This window comes from Dioscorea cayenensis, chromosome 8 (assembly GCF_009730915.1).
Source record: "Dioscorea cayenensis subsp. rotundata cultivar TDr96_F1 chromosome 8, TDr96_F1_v2_PseudoChromosome.rev07_lg8_w22 25.fasta, whole genome shotgun sequence".
In the NCBI taxonomy this organism is placed as follows: Eukaryota; Viridiplantae; Streptophyta; class Magnoliopsida; order Dioscoreales; family Dioscoreaceae; genus Dioscorea; species Dioscorea cayenensis.
The window spans coordinates 2482543-2510394 of NC_052478.1; the positions used below are offsets into that span (position 1 = coordinate 2482543).

A 27852-nucleotide genomic window follows, 5' to 3' on the forward strand; every position below is an offset into this window, starting at 1 on the left:
ACTCCTGAGAGCCGGCAAGCAGGTCAAGACCCCTTTCCAAAAGAAAGAAATCCGACCTGTTTGATAAGGCCATAACTTTGCACGTGATAATCCGTAGTTGAATTGGATAACCTTAGCACCACCCCAAGAGGGGCCCGTCATGTATTTCCAGCACCACTTCCCAAGTAGTGCCTGATTGAAACTGGTTAGATACAGGATACCCCAACCTCCTTGTCCCTGGGTCGACACAGATTTTTCCAACAGACCAAGCGACATCCCGGGTGATCAATATCAGGCCCAGACCATAGAAAGTCCCTTCTAATTCGGTCGATGTTTTTAATGACCCAACAAGGTAAACGAAAAATAGAAATCCAGAATGTTGGGATAGCTGACAACACAGAGTTCATCAGCGTAAGACAACCTCCTAAGGAGATATGTTTCATTTTCCAAGCCGCGAGTCTTCGTCTCACCTTGAGTATGATCCCTTCCCAATCTTGCCGGCGCGGTCTTCTCCCCGAGATAGGGATGCCCAAGTAAGTGACTGGTAGAAGACCAACGTTACACTGAATAGTCACTGCCGCCGCCTGATCTGGAAGCTCGCCCATTCTACTTGAGTAAAGACATGTTTTAGAGAAATTCGTTTCTAGACCCGACATACCTTCAAACAAGTAGAGGATAAGCTTTATAATCCTAAGGTCCTCCAGCCCCCCAGAAGTCAAAATCAACAGATCGTCCGTATAGTGCAAATTGCACTTACTCCGAAATCCCCCGAAGATACCCCTAGTAAAATTTTGGCGTTGAGGGCATGAGCAAACATCGAGCTTAGTACATCCGTCACCAAAACAAAAAGTAATGGGGACAGGGGATCTCCTTGTCTCAGCCCTCTTTGATATCTGATGTAATTATTCAGAGATCCGTTTACCAGAATAGACGGCTTTGAAGAGAAAAGAATACTTTTGATCCAGCCAACCCATCTTTCCCCAAACCCTCTAGCATGCAGCAGGTCAAAAAGAAAATCCCAGTCAACTAAGTCAAATGCCTTAGCAAAATTCACTTTAAGAATATATCCCGGGAGCTTACGCTTGTGAAGACTGAATAGACAGTATTTTCTAATACTAGAAAATATTATTTAAATAAAATATGCACTTTTGTTACCAAAGAAATATAGTGATATATACTAGTACTGTTCTTGTCTATCCTTATCAGCATAGCCCACATTGTAGTCTCTGGTTTTGATCCTGATCTCCATCCCATCATCATCATCCAACATTACCAATCGCAATGCACTTGCCTCTGCTTCTCTTGTGGTTCCACCATTATATGATTTAAGGTAGTATTTGTTTGAAACGTTTTGAGGTTATATATTACTTGATTTAATGGGTTTTTAGAAATTTATTGTTTGGTTCATAGGATTTCAAAAACTCATGTAATTCAGATTACATCGAATGAACGATTTGGTTTTACAATTAAATTTGATTTTAACTAAATTTTGCTGAAAAACCAAATCTCTTGTTTTTAAGCTTCTTGCTTCTTTCATATCCATAGCATATGACCTACACATGCCCAACTATAGAAAAAACAAGTATTGTCAAACATTCATAAATATTTTTTATAATGAAAAAAGTTATAAAATTTCATAATAAATTTAACAGTTAATTTAATAACTAATTTAATAATAAATTAATAATGAAAATAATAAATATGATAGTTAAAATTATTAAATAATATGCCATAAATGTATGAAAACTTCATGAATGCTTTTTTTTGTTGGATTAATAATTAAATTCAAAAATTATAAAATTTAATAAATAATTAATAAATAATTTAAAAACTAATTTAATAATAAATTTAATATTTAAATAAATTAATACAATATTTAAAATCATTAAAATGATATTAAAAAATTTAGTATAAAAAAAATTTATAATTCCAAATTAACCAATTTTTCTGACCAAATACAAAACTTTGTAATACACATGTTCAATTATGTCTAACCAAACGCTAGATCTGATTGCATTGCACTATATGTTAAAATTTATATATTCTCGGTTATAATATAATTGAAAATCCATTGTATTTATACTTACATTGAACCAAAATCCAATGCATTTATGTTGCATTATTGGGGAAGGATGCAACAAGGGATAGAGTTTATGATTTGGAGAGAGATTGGAATAATTTATTTTTGTTTTTAATTTTGAGATTTAACAAAGTAGATTAGGTCAAACAACTTCAGCTTCTCAAAGAATGCCAATTGAGAGTAATGGCTTGTACAACTTCTTCTCCACAATCATCTCCGCCATAGATCGCCGGAAATCAGAGTACATGTCATTGAATCTCTTCACCACGGCGAAGCTCTCCATGACCATCAATTTCTCCACCACCTTCCAGAGATTAATGCCGTCCGATGAGTTCGTGGAGGAGGAAATTAGGGTTTCAGTCTTATCATCGTCATCGCCTTCATCATCGCAATTGTTATGGGTGAGAGGAAAGGTTTGGTTGAAGAGATCAGTGTGAATCTCATCATCGTTGGAGAACCAACCACTATCGCCTAAGGAGAAGCTGGGTCAGGGATTAGGGTTAGGGTTTCAGCAAGAGTTAATCTTGCGGAGAGAAAGGGGAGGGGAAAGGAGTCATGGCGGTTTAGGGGGCGTTTAGATGGGGTAATGTCTGATATATATTTCAAGGTAGCAATCATTATTTTGGGGTTATCATTAACCCTCACAAAATAATGGTTCATTCTCCTGATATCGGAGGAATGAAGGGACATGGAGAGATAATCAATGTAAATTACTCATTTTACCACTCATTAATATATGTTTTTGGGTATATTAATATAATAATATATTAATATATTAAATAAATATAAATATATTGATATTAAAAGAACTAATATTTAGCTATAATAATCATATAATAAGTATATTAAATATAAATATATTAATATTAAAATAATTAATATTTAATTATAATAATTATATTATATAGATATTTATATTTAATATAAATGTATTAATATTAAAATAATTAATATTTAATTATAATAATCATATAATAATTATATTAAATAAATATTTATTTTCAAATATAAGCCATAAAATAATTAATTATAATAATTAAAAATTATTTAAAAATTTTTATAAACAACAAAATTTATTTATTCATATTAAAGACATAAAAGTAACTTTATATCATATCTTTTCATTACTTTTTTAATTTCCAATATATTACTCTTTTACTTTTTTCATTCCCAATGAATTATCTCTCCAACGAAACACCTTTTTCATTACAATCCTCTACCCATTCTTTTCCTCGTCTTTCAATACTTCATTCCCTCTCATTTTATTACGCTAATCCAAACGCACACTTAATAGATCTCTTATATCTCCTCTCCTTGAAATCGCCGCTTGAGCAAACGAAGAAGGCCAAAGAAGCATCAAATTTAATTTTTAGATGCGGTTATTTTAAATCGGCTTTAAAAATGGAATGATTTTTTTTATTTTAATTATGGAACTGATTTTAAAAAACCACCTATTCATATCTACCTCTAAATATATATATATATATATATATGGATTAATCCTCTATGGACATCAATAGGTAAGAAATTTATGGATTTCTAATATCAGCCATTGGACCAAGATCCAACGGTTAACATTGATAAATAGTAATTACTACAATGATATTTAATTTGCAGTAGTAACTGTTTGGAACAGTATACCAAAGAGTAATACTGTTCATCAATGTCATGCATTAGGTCGTGATCCAACGGCTGATAATTGGACATCCTTAGAGAAGATACAAACTAACAATGTAAATATATTAATCAGCAACAAAATATTAAATACAACATTCCACAAATTTACATAAGATTTGATAAAATAAAGGCTAGTGGCTCAGCTCACCCGAACCAATCACCCCTTAAAAAATTTTATAAAAACATTATAAGCTGAACAACTCATTAAAACATCTACTGAGAACATGTTTAAGTCAAACAATGTTTACAAATTAGATTCATATATCATAAAATAATTTATCTAAATAAGTATATAAATACTTCTAAATAATATATGTAACATTTGAGTATCAAAACAGTTAAACAGATATACCTTATAATCAAAATAATTTCTCTAAATATCACATATTATTGGAAAATATGTTTTAGACCAAAACAATTAATATATGTCAAAAATAGACCTCTCAAAATAAGATAGTTGTCAATCATAAGGAGACAAGTGAAGTAAACTCGAATATGTCAAGGCATCTGAATAAGGCCAAGCATAGCATCCAAATTCACAACCACTAGAAATTATATATAATTTAAATTGAATAAGACTTCAACTAATTAAAGGAACCAGAGTACTGCAAAGGTGATAAAAGAAGTAATTCTAATTCCGGAAGGTAGGAAAGATTTGTGTAACTTTTAATTAAATCATGAAGGCATGATTGACCGAGCTCAAGGAGATCAAAACCCACATGAAAGAAACGCTGCAGGTTAGATGAAAATTAATACAGTCTAAAGCTGCATGTCTGTTCTTCCTTTCTCTCCTTGTCTTTCCAATTACTCTTCATACATTCCCACCCATGACACACCTTCAAAGCCTCTCGATCTCTTTAAATCCAACAAACATCCCATATAACAACATAGAAAATTAATCTGGACAGTTAGATTAAAAACAAACTTTGGTTTCACAACTTCGTATATATATAGCAGTTTTTTTTCTTTTGCTAGAATTATTGTACAGAATATTGTTACCAAATAAAATCAGAGAGAGCTACATATATCACAAGATAAATAGCATGGAAGATAAACTGCAATAAATAAAGTTCACTTTAAACATCTCTATGATCCTTGAGATGCTGTAGAAAATCATCAACATACTGTTCCTGTCTCTCCTTGTCAGCAAAGACTACACTCAACTCTTTAGCTTTGACCCTGACCTTCATCCCATCATCATCATCATCATCATCATCAACCATCACCAATCTTAAAGCACTAGCCACTGCTTCTCTGTCAAAGGATCCATCCTCCTTCCTCTTCACCTCAACTCCAAATTCTCTGTGTTCCACCATCCTTGCGTTTATATCTTGGTCTGCAAATATTGGAAGGAGAACAAGAGGGTGCCCAAACTGAAGAGCTTCAATCACTGAACTCCAACCAGAATGAGTCAAGAAGCCACCAACAGACACATGTCCTAAAACATCAAGCTGAGGAACCCAACCCAAGGTCACCACCCCACGTTCTTTAGTCCTCTCTTCAAAACCTTCAGGCAAAACCTCACCTTCAAAGTCAACAGGCTTCCTCAGAGCCCAGAGGAAGTGAAACTCAGACATCTCAAGGCCTAATGCAAGTTCATGCAGCAACTCGATGCTCAGAGTGGCTTCACTTCCAAAAGCTATATATACTACTGACTTTGGTTCTTGCTTATCCAGCCACTGCAAGATTGGATCATTTTTAACATCGCTAGTCTTTGTGTTTGATGATGATGATGATGATGGTTGAAGGAGGCCAACAGGAATGACAGGCTTGTTATAGAGGTTTTGAAGGAGATTCAAGTATTCAGACTCTAACTCCATGCACGATCTCGGAGCTACGAGTTTGCATGCTCGCAGAGTGGAACCAACGCGGCAAATGTCTGGCACGCCGGAAGCATTTACTCTGTAAACGTTGTTAACTAAAAGAGTAGCTCCGTGGAGAGAGTAGGCGAGATTAGAAGGGAAAGGGATCCAGTTTGGAGGAACAGTGAAGTGCTCCGGCGTCGTCCTGGAGCCGTCCGGGGTGAGCTCGTTCTCCGGGCCAAAGAAGGCCAGCATGGACGCGGTGAAGATGGAGAATACAACGCAAGGGATGGAGAACTGAGAGGCTACAGATGGAGCCCATGGAGTGGCAAAGTCTAGGATTATCCAATCTGGTTGTTTTCTCTTCAGCTTCGATGAAGAAGACTCTTTAAGGAAGTTGGCAAATGGTTGTTGGAGGCCATCTAGTGCCAACTTTAACAACTGGACTTTCTCCGGTGGGAGGTCGGAGGTGGCCTCAGCGTTGTCCGGGAGGCCAGGGACCTTTGGGAGAGTTAAAGGGATAAGGTGGATCAGAGAGGAGAGGTTTGGAGGGAGTTTTGGTAGTCTTGTGATGTTTCTTGGAGTGGAGATGTAGGAGATTTGGTGACCTCTTTTGGCTAAGGATTTGGAGAGTTCTAAGAGTGGAATCATATGACCAAAAGCTAGCCATGGGAATACTGCAATATGAAGTGGAGGTTGATCAGTATCCATGGTTTCGTTTGTTTGTGAAGAAGAAGAAGAAGAAGAAGAAGATGGAGAGACAATGGCATGGGGCTGGCGATGCTTGGTCCACATATTCCATATTGTTGCATTGCTCTATTGTTTATTGTGGCGTTGAAGACACGCATCAGAGCATCTAACAAAAGATGTTTCTTTCTTTTTGTTTTTGGGTGATAAAGGTAATGATGGTTCATTTTCATGATGCAAGTGGTGGTTAGGCTGCTGATCATTGGTACTTAATTAATTTATACTCAGGATATAGGATTAGTATGTTAATATGAAGTTAATAGAGTTAGAGTACATTAGCTCAAGAATTATTAATTCGAAAGTTAGGGAACCACCATAACTCTAGGCCAAAGTGGAAGTGCCCCTCTTAATTGCCGTTCTTTGAGAAGCTGAAGTTGTTTGACCTAATCTACTTTCTTGTAATTGTTCTCTTCTGTTGGATGCCTTTTATTTTTTATTTTATTTTTTTCATTTTTGGTGAACTACTGTTTATTTTTTATTTTTTTACACTTGTGTAGTTTACGTTTTCTATTTTTATTTTTATAAATATGATTTATTTCTTTCTGTTAAAAGAAATATGGTCAGGTTTTACCGTATTATATTTAATTTAGAGGAAAATTTCTGAATAGTATATAATAAAACTAGACCACAATCTATCTAATTATTTATTTTTCAAAATTCATCAATTTAGAAAGGGGCGGTTTATATCCACCCCCCAATCTATCCTACAATATACCAAATTTTTTGTACCTACACTCCTAGATAAATAATAAATGCACATTTATTTATAATAATTAAAAAATAAAACATCCAACCAAAAATAAAATTAACCACCGGCCTAATGGCATAGTGGTACCGGGTCCCTAAAAATTTCATGGAGGTCGCGTGTTCGAGCTCTGCGCCACGCTGATCTTTGTCATAGTGAAACAGTGCTCTGTGAGGCGATGCTCCCGGCTCTGTTTCGACTTCCCACCATGTAGGGGGACCGTGGCGCTTTATCGTCCCCGTGTCAAAAAAATAAAAATAAAATAAAATAAAATAAAATAAAATTATAATAAAATATTTTTATCTTTATTAGAGTTATTTACTCTCATTAATAAACACATCCCTCTCTCTAAATGAGAAAAAAAGTTTGGTGTGTTTATTAATTTGTAAGATGACAACTAATTTATAATATGAAGTAGAAAAAAAATAAAAATATCTTATAATAAACACACCAAACCTTTTTCTACTTCATTTCATCTTACAAAACTAATTTGAAAAAGAAAAAAAATTCAAATGTGACAACTAATATGAAGTAGAAAAAGTTGTAAACAACAAAACTTGTAGAAAGAGTCTTAAACAACAAAGGTTTGGTGTTCATAATTAACAGATACAATTAAAAATTAATATTTATAAACAGGGGAATGGTAAGTATATATATCTAACCGTCCCACTCTTATATTCAGGGATGGAACTAGGACTCAATGGTAAAGGGGGCTGAAGCCTAAAAGCAAAACAAAATAAAAAAAATAATTCAACAAAATAATTATTTTAGATGAAGAATAATGTGCTAATATAACAAAAAATTGAATACACATATTAAAAAAATATAGAGTATAATTTAAATTTTTGTTATTACCAATAGCAAATATATGAGATTTTCAATAATTCAACTAATAAAAACACATCTCAAGTTAGTATATTTTTTAAAATATGATAAAATTGATTCCTCTCACTACAAACAACCAAACTATTGTTTATAAAAAACTTTTGTTCTTTCACTCTAGCATATATAGTTCATTATAACATGTGCATATATGTTATAATGTATTTGTTAGGCCTCATGATCAATTTAAATTTTTTTTAAAATTACTAAAATTTGTATATAAGATTTTTTTTTTTATTAAAATTTTGAAATTCTAGTAATTTTTAAATTAAAAAATAAACTGTGAAAAAAATGCACTAATGCACCAAGAGAGATTTGAATTTGGGTGGGTCAAAAGATCACTTACTTTATGAATAAACTCACTAACCACTCAAACCCATCTACATTACTAGCTTTTTGCTTTTTGTGTCCAAATATTATATTTTAGATTAATTTAAATATAGGAAAACCGATAATCATCAAATATTATATTGTTTAAAAAATATTCTCTCCGGCGCCGAGGGGGGCTTCATCCCCTGCTAGCCCCCCTGATTCCGCCCATGTTTATATTTAAATGTAAATCATACATATAACCACATGATCTTTATACTCTTTATTCCATGTGAGACTATCTAATTTATTCCATGCGGGACTATTTAATTCCTTATATATGGTGTAAGAAGAGATATTAAATTCAAGATAAGCAACTAAATAAGTATTCCTATGACTTTTCATTTCATATATATATATATATATATTTGGGTATATGAAGTTAATTGATTGACTGGATATATGTATAGCACATTACCACCAAAAGATTATCCTGAGACAAGCAGGCAATATGCATATAATATATCAGTAAAAATCAGAAGAATCTCCGGAACATTTCCTTCTTGTTTTACAATTGCTAACACAAGCTCAATAATATATTTCAATTGCAAACATAAAGAAGTCAGTCGTTGTTTATATCTTAAACTGTAATGGCAACTGAGATGTTACCTGATCTTGTACACTAAATGATAATTAATCTTAATCCGTAGAAAATATGCGAAGAATCCAATTTCTGCAACATTGCCATCGATCGAAATTGTCAAACAACATCTTTTAAAAACATTTGAAAATGTATGCACCAATCGTCATCATGCATGATACAGCCTTCAAATTTTTAAGGCTAGTTCTTTAATCAGCTACACTTGTTGATCAAACAAACAGGGGATCAACCAATGGGTTAATTGAATTCTTCATTTCAAGTTACAAGAATAATCTGAACTTCAAAGGATGTCAACATGAAAGAAATTAAAGATTGAACAATGGCTTCAGCGAGAAGAAGAATGGGAACAAAGGACCACATAGCTAGTCACCAGGCCTTTTTTTTATTTGGAATTATCGTACAGAATATTGAATCCAAATAAATGTTGGTATTTTGAGTAGAGAGATGAAAAACTGAAGAGAGAGAGAGAGAGAGAGAGAGAGGAGAGAATAGTTTGTTTTGAGTGAATAAATTAAAATGAGATAACTTGATTTGAATAAATTCACCGAGGTGATACTTATAACCCAAAAAGTTCACACAAAAGTACTAAGCTAAAGACAAACTCTGAAAAAGTAATGATAAAACCATGCAGATACGCTCATCCACATGCATGTACATCCTAATGTGTATGATAGTTGACTTTGTCTCTCATTCTTCATGTCAAGCTAGCTGTCTTTAACCCACACAAAAGAGACACAGCACCCAATTCAGCACACTCAGCCGAATTCATCAGTTGCTATTCTCTCGATAGCATCACGTGGAGGAGACTTGGCCCAACTCCAACATCCACCCTTTAGCTAAAGCTCCTCATTCCCAGTCCTCCTCTCAAATGAAGAAACTTATGATTCGGCAGAGCCTTGGTACAAATGTCTGCAAGCTGGTGGTTGGTGCTGCAAAATTCCAATTTGATTGTTCCTTGAGAAACTAAGTCACGTAAGAAATGATGCTTGATATCCACGTGCTTTAGTTCTTCCATGCATTGCTGGATTCCTAGCAATGAAAAATCACAGAGCTCTTGTTACACAAGATAGTTGTAGGTCCGGTTGCCATTATCCCAAATTCCTCCAACATTCTTCTCAGCCATAAACCCATTTCATTCCAATAGGCTTCTTTCCTAGCTTTGTTAGTTGCCAAGCAAAGTTCTTCTGGATTTCATCAATCTCCATCTTCATGGCTTTTTGCCATTCTGGTTGCTTCTCAGCCTCAATAAAGGATTCTGGATATATGACATTTAAAATAAATGAACAAGAGTCATATATATCTTTTAATGACTTGTACCTCACTGCAGCAGGTTGTTCTTCTCCTTCTTCTTTACGTGAATGGAGACTTTTCAGGTACAATTGTGTCTTGAATCTCAACTTCTCTTTGTGTATCTTCATCTTCTACTTCTTCTAGTTCCCCAAAGACTTGTACCCGTTAATCATGAGCAGGTTCTTCCCATGGCCGGCTAGCCTCTTCATCAAATACAACACTCTTGTTGACAAACACCTTGCGAGTGATTGGAGTGTAAAGCTTGTATTCTCTTGAAGCTGTGCAATACCCAATGAACACTGTCTTCTCAGATTTAGCATCCAACTTCCTACAATGTTGTGATTGAATTATAGAGTATGCAACACATCCAAAGATGCGCAAGTGTTTCACCGAAGGCTTTGTTCCATTCAAGGCTTGATATGGAGTCCTTCCTTCTACTGCCTTTGTTGGAGCCCGATTGATTAAATACACAACCATTGCAATTTCTTTAGCCCAAAGGAAATTTGGAACATGCTTCGCCTTCATCATGCTTCGAGCCATTCCTAAGATGGTTCGGTTATTTCTTTCCACAATCCCATTTTGCTCTGGTGAGTACGTATGGTGCTGTTAACTCCCGTCGAATGCCATCTCTTTCACACAACTTTTGAAACTCAATTCTAGTGAACTCTCCTCCTCTATCAGTCTTGAGACACTTCAATTTTCTTTCAAGCTGTCTTTCAACTAGCTGCTTGAACTTGAGGAACTCTTCAAGTGTATGTGACTTGTGCTTGATGAAATACACCCAGTTGTATCTAGTGTAATCATCCACAAACAACAGAAAATAGAGATTTCCTCCTATGGGCTCTTCTTGCATCAGGCCACATATATCAGTGTGCACATCTCACTTGTTTGCCAAATACACAACCTTAACATACCTCTATGTTTTTGATGCTCGGCAGCCCGTATACAAGTTCACCATCATGCAAAACCTTGGTAGTGTAAGTGCCCATATCTTCTGTGCCACAATGCAGAGACCTGCTGATTGTTTGTAACCACATTTGCACTCCCAACTTCATCTATGGCGAGAGGAAACATGTTATGATTAGACATGAGCACTCTAGCCACCAATGCCTTGGTCTTCTTGTCTTTGATCAAGCATCCATCATCTTCAAACGTGACACTATACCCAGTCCTCATCAACTGTACTACACTAAGTAGGTTATGGGTGAGCTTCGGAACAAATTGAACACCATGCAGCATCCTCATTTTCCCAGAGAATGTCATGCGAAGTACTGAGCCTTTCCCGGCCACTTCAAGCTCTTGGTTGTCTCCCAACCTCACGGTTTGCCCTTGTGCTTCCACCAAGTCATGGAAGAGACCACGTTCTCCTGTCATGTGGTTTGAGCAACTGCTGTCAACTATCCACACGCTTCCTTGCCCTGCATTTGCATCGTTCTTAACCATAAACAGGTTAGTTACCTCAACTTGCTCAGCCATGTTGGTCTCCTTCGGCTTCAACCAACACTGTGCCTTCTTGTGCCCATAACGTTTACAGTTATAGCACTGAATGGTATTCTTGTATTGCTTGTTGTCATCACAAGCTCCCAAGAGGTCTGTACCTCTGCCTCGTCCTCTACCGTTTTGTTGTCGTTCTGACTCCTTAAGTCTGCCACCATCTTGAGAGAGCTGGGTATTGAGGACACTAGAGTTCTTGGTCTTGAGTGCTTTGTCTTCAACTCCTTTCTCTCGATTGATACGAACTTCATGCGTTAGCAGGGATCTGCTTAGCTCGTCAATGGTTAACTTATCCAGATCTTTCGACTCTTCTATGGTAGCAACTACTTGATCGAACTTAGCCGTCAACGTCCGCAACACTTTCACAGCCACAGCTATTTCAGTGACCTCCCCACCGTAAGCACGTAGTTCATTCACCACCTCAAGAACCCTCGTGATGTAGTCATGTATAGACTTATTAGCTTTCATCTGGCTCACCTCGAACTGATGGCGTAGCCTTTGTCGCCTCACCGCAACATATTTGGAAAGAGCCCGTAAACTCCGTCTTCAGTATTGTCCAAGCCATGTGGGATATAGTTGAGTTCTTTATACGTGCAAATACACGCCTATCAACGGACTGGAGTATAAGAAAGAGAGCTTTGGAGTCTTTCTTTCGGTTCTCCTTCGGCCTAGCCTCCACTTTGTCTTCATCATCATAACCAGTTTCCACAACATTCCATACTTCTTGGGACTTAAACAGAGCACACATCAAGGTGCTCCAATGGTCATAAGCTTCGCCAGTGAAGAGAGGAACTGCTGGTTGGGAGACATTCACCATCGCGCTGCTGGACGCCATTTGACTATTGCCTGCGTCTCTGATACTAGTGTTGGTATTTTGAGTAGAGAAAAACTGAGGATAGTTTGTTTTGAGTGAACAAAATGTAGTGGTGTCAAATGGGACCGGCCCGACCCATGGCTTAGTCGTGCCGGGCTGGCACGGCCCGCAAATGGTGGAGGGTCGGCCCAGCACGAGACACGGTCCACTTTGGCCGGGCTCGTGCCGTGCCGGCCCGTTAATATCAAAAAAATAAAAAAATTAAAAAAAAAGTAAAAATATAACAAACATTATCTAATAATATAAATATAAATTAAATTTCACTATAATTGAAAAACTACATTATCATTATCTATTTATCTTTGAAATCAAATCCTTCAGGCTCTTTTAATCCATTGCCTAAATCCTTAGTTCAATGACTTCAATCAACACAAATATTCAAATGACCTATGAACCATTCTTCAGGCTCTTTTAATCCATTGCCTAAATGGCTAAATCCTTAGTTCAATCAACACAAATATTCAAATAACCCAAGAACCATTCTTAATTTTCAATAAAGAGGAACTTATACAAGCAAAAGAAAATTTAAAAGGAAGAAAATCACATTAAAAAAAAAAAAAACTTGGTCTTTCTTCATAGGTAAAGTCGTAAAGATGAAGAGTTTCTAATTCTGAGAATGGAAAATAAATAAAAACCCAATTTTGAAAAGAATCAAGAGAGCATGAGATTTATTAATACAAATTTAAGAACACAAAATTGAGAAAAACCAATACCAACGGTCCAACGCGATGAATTAAACAAAATTCATACATAAACATTCCAATTGAGTCATTTAGAGTGTAAAGCCATGCCAACAACAACAAGAAGAAAAAGCCATGGGGATGAACTCTAAATAATAATCAAAGAAAAGCCATGCCAACAACAAGAAGAAGAAAAAGCAGCAGCAACAATGGAGTTCTGGCTCTTCATTCTCATCACCAACTTCTTCATCCTCACTCTCATCCTCCTCCTCTTCAAACCCTCAATCACCATTAACAACCATGAAATCAACAACAAGAAGCTCCCACCTGGCCCTCTCCGGATCCCATTCCCGGCACCACAACGCCGCACGAGTTCTTCGTGAACATTCGCGCGATCGTGTCATAGTCACGGTACCCTGCAGTGAGCTCCGCCGGGCGCGCGCAGCTTCAGTGCCACGCATCCATGAGAGCGATCTTCCCGGAGATTCTCACAGGAAAAACGTCAAACACCTTGGACGCGACGCCAACTGTCTTCGATCTATATAGTATCCTTCACTGAGATCGATGGGTACCGAAGCTCACCGTCCGGTCCTAGACCGATCATCACATCCTGAAATCCAAGAAAATGATCATATTGGAAGAGATCGAGAAGAAGAAGCAAAAGTAGAAACCTAAAAACTCATCGATCGAATACCGTGATGACGGAACCGAAGAGATCAGAGAAGGAATCGCGTAAGCTTGCGAAGAAGGCTTCAAAGGCTTGCAATGGAATCTTGCCAGAGAGGACGGGGAGCTCGTCGGTGGCGAAGGAAAGGCATCCATCGCGGCGGCGGCCAGATCGATCGGTGATGATGAAGAGATCGAGGTCGGAGTCGGAAACACATTTCAGCCATTCAAGAAGAGGGAAACGGCGCTGCTGTTGAAGCCAAGTGCGGCTGTGCGGGGAGGGCTGGGAGGCTTCCAAGGACCAAGGCTAACCCTAATGAGAAATGAGAAACAGAGAAACTTTAGTTAAATATATATTTTATATTTAAATAAAAGTCTAAAATATAAAAAATTGCAAAAATAATAATTAATATCATTTGAATTTTTAAGTAAACTCAAAATACTTATCTTTTTTTTATTTGAATATTTGAAACAATAAAAAGGAATAAAGGATTAATCTTGGCATCTTGCAAGCTTGAGGCTCATCAATTTATTTCTTCTATGCCAGTATATATGCCTTCTCCGCCATCATCAGGGGTGAATTGTTCTATTTGCCTCGCAATCTATCTTCAAACGATCTCAGCCAATCCTTCGGACATTTGCACTGCTTTAATTATTCATTCTCGCTCCTCCTATCATCCAATACTCTTTTTCCCGCGACTAAAAACAAGACTCGATGCTCACTGCAGACATCGGTGGAGTTAACAGATCACGAGCCATGGCGGCAAGTCAGGGATAACTATGCACATGTTGTTTCCACCATGCCAAAATATCAAACTTATCCATTTCTTCCGATGTAAGGAAATTATTAATATTATTATTTAAATAATGATTTATTTCATGAGAAGTAGAAGAAGTACTAGTATTAGAAGAAGAAGAAGAAGAAGCACCCATGGAATTTTTTTTTTTTTTATATTTACAACATAAGTGGCGGATCTATTTTTGGTGCTTGAAGAGGAACTTTCACTAGATTGAGGCATATTGAAAGTCCTTCTATCACCATATTTTCTATGATATTCATTATACATGTCATAAAATAAAGAACGATAATTTTCTTTCAAAAAAGAATGATCAAGACCCATATTATTATCATAAGAATCAATTATGCAAAAGAGTGCCATCAATTTTAAAACGGGGTCAAGAAACATAGCTAAAATAGGAAGTGGTTCGATTTTTCCAAAATATTTTTAAAATTTTTCCTCCATGGGAGGAATAATAGGAGCAAAATTAGGGTCTTCTCTATATTTTGCAAAAACCTCACTAATAAAAAATATTTGGTTGACAATAATAGATGAAGTGGAATAATAAACACCGGACAAAATATTAGTTGAAGCATAAAAAATTTCCAAAAAAATCCTTAATTAAATGGCTAACTTCCCAATCATAATTAGTGACATGATCTTCGGGAAATCTCTCAATAACAAACATAGAAATAATATCTCTATCATTATAAGCAAACTCCAACATTTCATAAGTTGAATTCCACCTATGCTCAACATCAATGATATATCTTTTACCTTTTCTCCCCATTTCCGAACAATAAGCTTGAAAATCATGTCTTCGGGTTGAACCATTTCGAACATACAAAATAGAATTTTGAACTTTTTTAATATGGGGCTCAATTATTTTTAAACCATCTTTAACACATAAATTCAAAACATGGCATGCACAACGCACATGAAAAAAATCCCCGGAAAATAAAGGCATTAAATTCATTTTTAAAATATCGACCGCATTGTTATTTGCCGAAGCATTATCCAAAGAAATTGAAAATATAGAACTCGAAATATTATACTCATTAATAGCCCAAGTTATATAACTTGCAATAACACTTGCGGTATGGGGGTGTTCTAATTCAAAAAAACTTAAAATACGTTTTTGCAAAACCTAATTATTATCAATATAGTGAGCGGTAACACAAAGGTAATTTGTTCGAAATTGAGAAGACCAAATATCGAAGTAAGAGAAATTTTAAAAGAACAAGAAGATAATTCGGAAATTAATTTTTGTTTATAATCATCATAAATAATAAGACAATATTTTCTCATAGTATTTCTTGAAACCGATTTAAAATTAGGATTAAAACCTCGAATAACATTTTTATAAAAGCGGGATTTTCGGCAAGATAAAAAGGTTGCTCATTTTGAAGAATAAATTTTGCAACTTCTTTTCTTGCATTTCCATTATTAAAAATAAAATTTCTCATACTCGAATCGGTAAAACTAATTTGCGTCTGGGTGGGATCGTGTGGCGTTGCGGCATCCATATCGGCATGTCTTTTTAAATGCCCTGTCCCCCCCGACCCCCCGAAGTTTGGCAAGAAAAATCTTTTTTACATTTTTTAAAAACCATCCAAATGCCTTTGTTTAGAAAATCAACAATATCATAAAATTAGCAAACCCCGGAAGTTCGTTTTCTAGAGCTTTGAGGGTTGTTACTTGATGGCCCAATATTTGGGGTCTCAATAACATGCTCAACATCATCATCCGGAGAATTGAACGGGGTATTTTCATAAAAACCAAATGGAGAATTATCGGAGGGAAAGTTGGGAGAAGAACAGACCATTATGAAAATTAAAAATTAAGAACAACGGATTACTTCAATTGCTTTAACAAATAATTTAGAAAGCCAATTTTTGGTGCCAATTTTCTTGTGAGTACAATTGAAATACTTGATGAAGAACTTGAAACTTGGATTTGCAAACTTGAAACTTGGAAGTTGCACTTAGAAACCAAGAGAGAATTAGATTGAGAGATAAAAGAGTTTGGTGTGGAAATTTTAGTTTGAATTTAGGGGTATTTATAATTTTTAAAATATTTTTATTCCAAAAATGCCCTCATAAACTAGCCGTTTATAGTTGTTGTAAAGGGCTTACACCAAAAAAGACTAAAATACCCATAAAACTAGCGGGAAAAAATAAATTCAAAGATTTAAATTTTTAATACTCATAAAAGAAAAAATAAAAAATAAATAAAAAAATGGACCGTTGCGGGCCGGCCCACTTGCCTAGGCTGTCACGGCCCAAGCCGGGCCGCATGCCGGACCGGCCCATGGGCCACAGAACCTTAGCCTAGTTCGGCCGGGGTTCTGGGCCGTGCCTAGCCCATGTACATTACTGTAGCATCATGCCTAGGCTGAACACGACCCAAATCATACCGACCGTGCCAGGCCCATATGGCCCTTTTGACACATCTAACAAAATGAGATAACTTGATTTGAATAAATTCACTGACTTAACACAATATAGAGATGATACTTATAACTTATGTTTTGAAAACCGGACCGGACCGGCCGGTCGGACCGGAAAAACCGGGAACCGGCCCATAGCCCGGTCCGGTTTTAGAATTAATGTTGACCGAATTTTTGAACCGGTCAAACCCGCCAAACCCGGTGAACCGGCGGTCGGGACCAAAACCAGATGGAACCCGTTTTCAATTTTTTTATTTTGTTTTTGTTTTTGTTTTTTTGTTTTTTTGTTTTTTTCTTTGTTTTGTTTTTGTTTTTGTTTTTTTGTTTTTTTAAGAAAAAGACTTAGGGGCATGAATTGGCTTTCTTTTTTTTCTTTATTTCACGATACTCTTTTGAGTCTTGATTTGTCGAAAAATATTATTTGGATTTTTTTGGAACTTTTGGAGTTTAGAGGTATGAGAAAAAAAAGAAACTCAGTAAATTGTTTAAGAGGTATAGATCATTTAGGGATTTATTTTATTTTTATACTTTTTTATTTTAATGGTAATGATGATCAAATATGAGAATTAAATTAATCATACTTAGTTCTAGTTTTGTTTTGAATTTTTTTTTTCATGCCTTGTCTCATCCTCACATAATTAGTAATTTAATTAGTTGTTTAATTTATGTAGTTATCATCATCCATTTATGATTAATAGATTAAGAAATAAAAGGTTTAGGGAATTGTATTTGTTGCTTTATCTAGATTAATTATTTGAATCTTCAACCATTTTGATAAAATCATAATGATATTAAAATAAATATTTAAGATAATTATGATTAAAAATATAATAAAGTTTGTTATTATATGTATATATATATTCTATATATATAATATTTAAAATAATTATTTATTTATGACGATCATCTGGTCTGACCAAAACGGGTCATCTAGTTAAACCGACTGACCCAAATATGAGACCGGTTCACTATCCGGTCCGGTTTTAAAAATATTGCTTATAACCCAAAAGTTTTACACAAAAGTACTAAACTAAAGATAAACTCTGAAAAAGTAAAGATAAAACCATGCAGATACGCTCATCCACATGCATGTACATCCTAATAGGTAGGATAGTTGAGTTTGTCTCTCATTTTTCATGTCAAGCCAGCTGCTGCCTTTAGCCCGCACAAAAGAGACAGCACCCAATTTTTGCACACTCGACAGCATCGACAGCATCACGTGGAGGAGACTTGGCTCAACTCCAACAATAAAATCAGAGCAGGTATATATCACAAAGATAAACATGGGAGATAAATTGCAATAAATAAATAAAATGCAGTTTAATTAAACATCTCTGTGATCCCTGAGATGCTTTACAAAGTCATCAACATACTTTTCATGGTGTTCCATATCACCAAAGACATGATCCCTAACCTGTTTGGCCTTGGTCCTGATCTCTTGCCCCTCGTCATCAACCATCACCAATCTCAAAGCACTTGCCACTGCTTCTCCGTCAAAGGTCCCATCCTCCTTATTCCGCTTCACCTCTACTCCAAACCCTTTACCTTCCACCACCTTAGCATTTATATCATGGTCCACAAACAATGGCAGCAAAACCATAGGGAGCCCAAACCAAAGAGCTTCAATCACTGAACTCCAACCACAATGAGACAAGAACCCACCCACCGCCGAGTGGCCCAAAACATCAAGTTGAGGAACCCATCCCAAGGTCACCACCCCACGCTCTCTAGTCCTTTCCTCAAAACCTTCAGGTAAAACCTCACCTTCAAACTCAGCAGGCTTCCTTAGAGCCCAGACGAAGTGCAACTCAGACATCTCAAGCCCTGATGCTAGCTCATGTAGTAACTCAATGCTAAGTGTGAACTCACTTCCGAATGCTATATACACAACTGAATTTGGCTTTTGTTTGTTCAACCACTTCAAGATCTCATGATCGTTACTAGTCGTTGGGTTTGAAGATGGTGGGAGGAGGCTAACAGGAATGACAGGCTTGTTATAGAGAAGAGGAAGGAGGCGCAGGCACTCAGGTTCTAACTCCATGCATGACCTGAGAGCCACGAGTTTGCAGCCATGCACAGTGGAAGAAAGCCGAGCGACGTCCGGAACGCCGGAAGCGTTGTTGCTAAAGATGTAGTTAAGTAATTGACGAGCACCATGGAGAGAGTAGGAGAGGTTGGAAGGGAAGGGGATCCAGTTGGGAAGAACAGTGAAGTGTTCCGGGGAGGTACGTGATGCGCTCGACAAGGAGAACTCACTCAGAGGACCAGCAAAAACAAGGCTGGAGGTACTGAAGACGCTGAAGTAGATGCAAGGGATGGAGAAGTGGGAAGCCAAAGATGGAGCCCAGTGAGTGGCAAAGTCTAGGATTATCCAATCTGGTAGTTTTCTCTTCAGCTTGGATGAAGAGTACTCTTTGAGGAAGTTGGCAAATGGTTGTTGGAGGCCGTCTAGTGCCAACTTTAAGAACTGGACTTTCTCCGGTGGGAGGTCGGAGGTGGCCTCAGCGTTGTCCGGGAGACCAGAGACCTTTGGTAGAGTTAAAGGGATAAAGTGGATGAAAGAGGAGAGGTTTGGAGGGAGTTTGGGGAGTCTTGAGATGTTTCTTGGAGTGGAGATGTAGGAGATTTGGTGACCTCTTTTAGCTAAGGATTTGGAGAGTTCTAATAGTGGAATCATATGACCAAAAGCTAGCCATGGGAACACTACAATGTGGAGTGGAGGAGGTTGATCTGCAGTATTCATGGTTTGGCTTGGCTTAGTTTGGTTTGGTTTGGTTTGTGAAGAAGAAGAAGAAGAAGAAGAGGAAGAAGAAGGGTGTGGTTGAGGTTTTTAGGTTGAAGAAATTAATGGGGAGCCGGAGCCATGGCAACTTGCTAGTTTTTGTCCAAATGAATTATTGGCATTGATATCCTTTTCATTTGTTTGTGTGGTTCCAGACACATCAAAGCTTCTGACAAAGATATGTTTAGGTGTTGTCATGTTAGATTTTAATTAAAAATTATATAACATAGATGTGGATGAGAAATCTCCTGAATGGTACACTAAAACTACACCACAATTATCTTTCTTTTTTTTTAAAAAAAAACCATAATTATTTATTTATTTATTTATTTTTCAAAATTAATCAATTTACTGAATTTAGAGTGGACGGTTTATGTAAATTTTATTCTAATCTATCCTACAATAAGCATTTATGTATAGTACTCTAGCGTTGATAGGACCGCTAAACTTAGAAATACTGAAATAGACAGTATTTTTTAAGATATAATATTCAAATTGATCCTTTTATTTTTCTCTTTTTTTTAGTCTCTCTATTTAGAAATGCTCTTAAGTAGTCCCTCTACTCTTGAAAATGATTCTACTTAGTCTCTTTTACTCTAAAATAGGTTAATTATTAGCTATATTTTTCAAGAGTAGAGGGATTAGATGAAAAGAGATTAAAAGTTGAGAGATTAAATTTGGTTATTTTTAAAAGTAAAAAAATTAATGGGATGTATTTTTGAATAGAGGGATCATAACGAATAGAGAAAGAAAAAGTAAAAAGATTAATTCAGATATTATACTTATTTTTTAATACTAAAAATATTATTTAAATAAAATATAGCACTTTTATTACTAATAACCAAAGAAATAAACATAGATTTGATATGCACTTTTGAAATAAACATAAATAAAATATGCACTTTTTGTTACTAATAACCAAAACCCATCATCAATATAGTGATATGCTAATACTGTTTATGTCTGTCCTTATCAGCATAGATTTGATCCTGATCTCCATCCCATCATCATCCATGATCCACTATTACCAATAGCAAAGCACTTGCCACTGCTTCGCCTTCAGTTTCAATATTATATGATTTATGGTAGTGTTTATCTGAAGGATTTTGAGGTTGTATATAACTTGAGTTAATGGGTTTTTAAAAATCTATTGTTTGGTTCATAGAATTTTAAAAACTCATATAATTTCAGATTACATCCAATGATAGATTTAATTTTAACTAAATTTTACTAGAAACCAAATCCTTTGTTTTTAACTTTCTTGTTTCACATTCATAAATATTTTTGTTGAATGGAAAAATTATAAAATCTCAAAATAAATTTAACAATTAATTTAATAACTAATTTAATAATAAAATTAATAATTAAAATAATAAATATGATAGTTAAAATTATTAAATAACATGCCATAAATGTATGAAAAGTTCACGAATGTTCTTTTTGTTGGATTAATAATTAAATTCAAAAATTATAAAATTTAATAAAAAAATTAATAAATATACTAATAAATTTAAAAACTAATTTAATAATAAATTTAATATTTAAACAAATTAATCTAATATTTAAAATCGTTAAAATGATATTAAAAATTTTGGTATCTGAAAAGTTTTTAATTTCAAATTAACCAAAATTTCTGACCAAATACAAAATTTTGTAATACACAAGCTCAGTTATATATAACAATATGCTAGATTTGATTGCATTGCACTATATTTTAAAATTCATATATTCTCAGTTACATTATAACTTATTTACAGTTACATTGAACCAAAATTCCATTGTATTTATGTTGCATCATTGAGGAAGGATAGAACAAGGGATTGGGTTTATGATTTGGAGAGAGATTGGAATATTTTATTTTTGTTTTTAATTTTGAGATTTAACATTGTAAATCATGTATGTATATATATATATATACATATTTGGGTATATGAAGTTAATTGATTGACTGAATACATATATATCATTACCACCAAAAGATTATCATGAGACAAGTAGGCAATATGCATATAACATATCAATAAAAATCAGAAGAATCTCCAGAACATTTCCTTCTTGTTTTACAATTGCTATAACACAAGCTCAATAATATATTTTCAATTGCAAACATACATAAGTCAGTCTTTTGTTTATCTTAAACTGTAATGGCAACTGAGATAGTTACCTGATCTTGTACACTAAATGATTATCTGAATCCGTATAAAAGATGGGAAGAATCCAATTTTGCACCATTTGCCATCGACAATGTCAAACTGCATCTTTCAAAACAATTGAAATGCATGCACCAATCGTCATTGCGACGCAGTCTTTAAATTTTTAAGGTTAGTTCTTTAATCAGCTATGCTTGTTGATCAAACAAGCAGGGGCTCAACCAATGACTTTGAATTCTTCATTTCAAGTTCCATGGTGTATGACACTACTGCAGATATAAGCGCACAAGATGCCGGAATGAGCGCTGTACCGTATCTGGTGATTGATAAATCATATCCAGCACCTAAGCCCTTTTTATCTGATGAACCTGCAGACGAATAACGGGTATAATATCGATGTGTCAAGAGAAGCTGATACAGTTCAAGATTACATTAAAAGAAGAGTTTTTGACAGACATGCAAAATGTATTTTTAAGGCTAATCATATTTGAAAGGGCACAATGTATCTATCACACTCAATTAATTCTTATCAGCAGCTAACATTTAGCTTGATTATTGAATGAAAAGTAGTGTTGAGGTTCTAATGTAAATGTTAAATAAGCAGTGAAATGCAGATCTTTTGATTAGATGATCCGGAAACCATGTACCTGGATATGATTCAAGAACAAACAAAGCAATTCCGCATGACAGTTTGTCCAAGAAGCTTAATGAACCAGAAACAAATGCACAACCATTCAAATCATGTCCCACTAGTACGCTCTGCATGCTGATTCCAGTTACCTGTATTTGCAGTGAGAAATTAAATTATGGCTAATGATCAAGTAAAAAGACATTTGGTCGACCACCTAAATATAACCGAGTCAGAGATCGATCATTTTTTTTATGTTACAAAGTAACTTCAAATTGTAAAATACTTCAATCTTGAAAAGGCAAAAGCACTAATGTCTAATAAATGCAGTTGAAGTATTTAATCAGAAAAATGTCATAAGCCGAGTATATCATTACCTAAAGATAATAAATAATTTTGAATGACAAATTCAACTTTTGCGTGCAGGTTTATCATTCAATGGAAACAATGGGACATTTAGAAAAAATCTAAGACATGCTTAAACCATGCCAGATAATTCTTACGGTGTAGGTCAATGTTGTTTCACAGAAACTGTGAACAGTTTGTTTGAGTCAGGACATACCATCATCAGAGCATTGGCAATACCAATAGTTACTGAGAAAAGATACATCCAATTGTGCATCATGCTTGGGAGAACAAACATTGCTGCACCAGAAAATATCCAGAAGATAGCCCCAGCAGTAAAGAATGACTTGAGACGCCAACCAGTCCATGACATTTCCTGTGCATAAATATAATTAGTATATTGTTGAACACAAAAACAGACAATCAACTGCATCAATCAGTCTAGCATTAAGGTGGATCCTACTACCTGCAGACTGACCGATACCATGAAGCTGCAAATATAGATAATAGCCGGTATCTGAAATAAGACTATATGGTTAATACTCCACTAGAAAAAATTCAAACAAGACTTGTCATTCATATAATGATTGAACATCATAGACAGCAAGTTGTGAATGCTCACCAATGCCTTTGAGGATTGAATCATTTGAAGATCATTGATGACATACATTGCAATAAATGCCTGTCCACTAAGCAGAAACAATGTGAGAAAACAATTACCCAAGAAGTACATCAATTTTCTGATCTCTACACTAAGCTTCTAAATATCTAAGTAATACTTCAGCACTCTCAGCTCTGTGTAGATACAGTCTTCCCATCTGATGTTGTTTTTAAAGTTTTGAAAAGAATCATTTGAAATAAATTTATCAATTGTTGTGACTAAAATGCATGGTCAAGTAAGAACAAGATGACCTGAAAAATTACCTAAAAGGAGTGAAACAAGCTTAGAGTAACCATCAGAAGGACAGAATGATAACCTGAGATATGTTGGTGGTCAGACGAGTGAGAGTATATACAATAGCGACCTGATAATATAAAGCCTTCTTAAACCAATGGGTCCATGAAATCCTTGAATGAGTTTTACCATGAATTTTCTGCTTCAACCTACATGATTAGGGAAAATCAACATTGTAAGCATCATGATGAACCATGCAATACATAGCTAAAGAGACCCCTGAAAGAAACATTCGACACATCATGTTATTAGTGATTGACAAGATCATCCTCGCATGAGATTTTCACAGAGAAAAATTGACAGCTTACTCAGGCTCTTTGGTTCCAATAAGAAACACAGCCACAAAGCAACATCCCATCAAAATCGACAAGCATGCAATCCAACGATACTGATAATTCAAAAGATGCACAAGTTATCACAAAAAATAGACGCAAATTTCTTATTCACTAACTTAAAACAGTTGTTACCTGAGTTTCAATGCCCGAAGGTGTTTTCACATTGTACACAGTGAACACAGCTAGAGCAATTGCATATAGGCTGAGGTTAGCTACCTTCAAAACAAATAAGATCAAAGAGTCAGATATTGAATTTTAAATATATTGCACTAAAGATTGAAATAGCCATGGTCCAGAGAGATCAGGACCATTGTGAAGGCATTGCGACAGCTTGCAAGTGCCACTCTGTTGGATGGATCCAATGAGATGCAATTCACCATCGACCTTCAAGAGAGACCAAATAAAAAAGAGATACTTTGCATGAGTAGAAAATGAATTCCAGTAAGAGGGATTAAAAGTTTGAATAGACTTGGAAGTGTATACATGTGTGAAACTTGAGTGAAAGCAAAGCCAACGTTGAAAATTGCTGCAGATATGCTGTACCCAATCGTCTTCAGAGTTAATGAATTAGACCCAGTGATACTGCAGAGAAGGCAGCCACCAAAGACGGAAGAAAAGGAAAACATGACCAAAATACTACCGCCAAAGTGCCACAGCTTAAAATTTCCAAACCGGTCTATCTGATGTGAAGAACAAGATCAAATAAATAATTAATTAAGTAAGTAATTTAAATTGATGAATTATGCTTTTGATACAAAAAAAAGGATCTTTGCGCAAGTAACCAGCAGTTCCCACAAACTCAACATACAGGCAATGAAACAGTGCTCATGTTCACAGAGTATGTTTCTTTGAAAAAAATTATTACCAGAAGGGTAGAGTTCACAGGTGTAAATCTAACAAAAAGATCTGGAAGTTTCAAGCACAATGACAAAAATTTCCTCCCACAAACTAAAGTAGAATTGGATGAATGAAACGCCCAGCCAGAATCCAGGAAAGAAAGAAAGAAATATAAAGACACCTTTCAATCAAAATAAAGGGAAAAGGAAAATATTCAAAAAAAGCAGAAGGAAAATCAAAATCAAAATAAAATATTCAGACTATGAAGGCATCCTTCAATCCAAAAAAGGAAATGAAAGAACGAAAAGCAAAAGGAAAAAAATCACGATCGAAGTCAGAGCACAAAAGCATGGCCAAGAATGCAGACCACATATCTTAACAAATATGAAGTCCATACCAACTCTCCAGCAAATATTGTTGCCAGTGCATCAGCTATTTGACCAGAAAGCATCACAACAGCTGCATCCCTAAGGCACGAGGAGAAAAGTTGACAAAAAGGATAAATTACAAGCTTTATACTATAAATTCATGCAAATGGTCATTAGAGTTGAGGAACATACGGGATAGCAACAATATGTTATTCATTTACTTCCATATAAGCTGATGGTCATTGATAAGGGCCAAATTTATTATCAGCAGGAGAAAAAGGCAAAAGTGATTGCAAGTTGAGGGTCTATTAAATGTTAATTGATAACATGGAAAGCAACCTTTAGCCTGTTGAGAGTCTTAAGACTGTCCAGATAGAAAATTAGAACATAATAGATTATAGCATTCATCATTTGTTAGACAACATTGGGCAAATTCAACTTGGAGGCAAACTTTTCTAAAGAAATTACTTATGAAAGGAAAATATTCAAAGAAAATTAATTCAAGCGTTCTTTAACTATGTCAAATTTACTTCGCCTCCTACCATACTGAACAAATTCTATATCTGAGGTTCTCCACATAGCAATTGAAAGGGAAGCAATTCCAATAAGAGAGAAAATGATTCATAAGACCAAATAGAAAATTATCACACAATCAATTACAGAAAATTTTGAATTTCCAGATGAAATTCAAAGTTCAAAGGAACAAATCCACTGACCATGAAAAGGATATACTCTTTAATGGTAAAACTGATTAGAGATTAGGTCCATAATCTGTTTTTGCAAGCAGTGGTCCTCGTCTATTGAGTTTTAAGTACAAGTGGACCTCAATTATCAGCATCTGAATTAAGGACAATCTGACTAATGCCCTGATTGATATTTGGACTAGGTTTGAACCAAAGCCCTCAAAATAAACAAGCAAGTGCATATACATAACTAGAAAGCCCCTTGAACCTATTACATCACTGATACAGGAAATGAATACAGAAACATGATCAACATGAGTGAACAAAGAACTAAATAATAACCACATCATTTTTAAACTAAGAACATATAGCCAGAGAACAGAAATGCACCTTGGTTGTAACCCTATCTCTGTCAGAAACAATAAAAGATACGTAAACCAGCAAGCCGCTGTGATATCATTGAGCATGTGACCTGCACCATATGAAAATATAGACCATCTTCCTAGACGTTGTTCGGCACTTTGTGCTTCACCTGTTGGTTCACCATCAGTTTGGTCAACCATTGTGACAGAGATATTCTATATGCCTCTGCAAGTCTGCTTAAATTTCTCAATCCCCTGCATGAAAAATTTAAACAAAAAATAATAATAATTCAGAAGGTCAAGCTACACACACACACACACACACACACACATATATATATATATCATACATAACCATACCAATGCGCAACTTAGACATCCAGATCCACATCCATGCAACCAAAATATTCTAAAGTAAATCAAAAGACAAAGAAGATGCAAAACCAACGTTTTACGGAAAACAAAGAACTTTCCATGAGAAGTCTCAGCAGGCAACCATTTTCTTCTATATATTGAAGATAACTATAAACCTAATCCAATCCAAACATATCATAAACAGAAATAAGTAACAAGATTCCTTCTTGTCCTGATTCCTTTCCAAAATTAGCTTAAATCACATGCTCCCTTAACATCAAACCGCCCCCACAAAAACAACAAATCGTCCAAACAAACGAAACACAAACCGGATCATCCAGGAACGAGGAACCTAACAACAAAATACTCAAAAAAAAAAGAAAAAAGAAAGTCTCAAAGATTTCAAATTTATACCCTCTAACCTCTATTCATCCATTAAACTCCATGATCCTAAGATAAACAACAATCAAAACTAAAAAAAAAATATCAATAATAATAGCAATCCCAAAATGAAAATCCATGAGCAAAATTACACCTTCAAAGCATCAGAAACAACGCCAAATCCACAGAGAGAGAGAGAGAGAGAGAATGACATACAAGGAGAAAGGAAGAGAGGCACGGTGAGTGACGTTGAATGGAAGAGAAGGGAATCCAAGGAAATCAATCCATCTCTTTGAAAGTTGAAGGAATGGAATGGAGTGTGGTGGCGGGCGAGGTGTTCTAACTTCTAATGGCGGCACCCTTTCTAGGTTCTATCCACCTTCAGTTGTAGACTGTGGGCCCATTGAACCATGTGCATATAATATTCATAGGATTCCATTTTTGACCTTGGATTCCAAGGAGAATTTTTTTTTTTTTCTTGTCTTTTTTTTTTGTGTCTGGTAATTAGCCACGTTGAATATTTTGGATAAATCGATTTAAATTATAATAAAAATATAT

The 27852-nt window shown here is 35.3% G+C and overlaps 2 protein-coding genes and 1 long non-coding RNA gene across 4 annotated transcripts; all 3 read right to left on the reverse strand.

The window, feature by feature from the left end:
* Positions 1-4683: 4683 nt before the first annotated feature.
* LOC120266718 (putative UDP-rhamnose:rhamnosyltransferase 1) lies at positions 4684-20079 on the reverse strand. The gene is made up of 2 exons (XM_039274375.1): positions 19825-20079; positions 4684-6222 (listed from the first exon to the last, which is right to left on the reverse strand). Exons 1-2 carry the CDS (start codon positions 19855-19857, stop codon positions 4813-4815), a joined length of 1443 nt encoding a protein of 480 aa, XP_039130309.1. The 5' UTR covers positions 19858-20079; the 3' UTR covers positions 4684-4812.
* On the reverse strand, positions 13237-14197 carry LOC120266719. The gene is made up of 2 exons (XR_005538258.1): positions 13915-14197; positions 13237-13830 (listed from the first exon to the last, which is right to left on the reverse strand). It is a non-coding gene; the product is annotated as an uncharacterized LOC120266719 (long non-coding RNA).
* A 1805-nt stretch (positions 20080-21884) lies between the features above and the next one.
* Positions 21885-27664, reverse strand: LOC120267528 (major facilitator superfamily domain-containing protein 12-like). Of its 2 annotated transcripts, none has more exons than XM_039275203.1 (13): positions 27511-27664; positions 26588-26814; positions 25544-25613; positions 24793-24989; positions 24618-24693; positions 24442-24525; positions 24283-24362; positions 23997-24123; positions 23642-23701; positions 23486-23536; positions 23237-23395; positions 22694-22826; positions 21885-22414 (listed from the first exon to the last, which is right to left on the reverse strand). In XM_039275203.1, the coding sequence occupies exons 2-13, from the start codon at positions 26758-26760 to the stop codon at positions 22248-22250; spliced, it is 1377 nt and encodes a 458-aa protein (XP_039131137.1). In that variant the 5' UTR covers positions 26761-26814; positions 27511-27664; the 3' UTR covers positions 21885-22247. The 2 variants fall into 2 exon arrangements, with proteins under 2 accessions (XP_039131137.1, XP_039131138.1); XM_039275204.1 differs by having other exon boundaries at positions 27449-27657.
* Between the last annotated feature and the right edge of the window lie 188 nt (positions 27665-27852).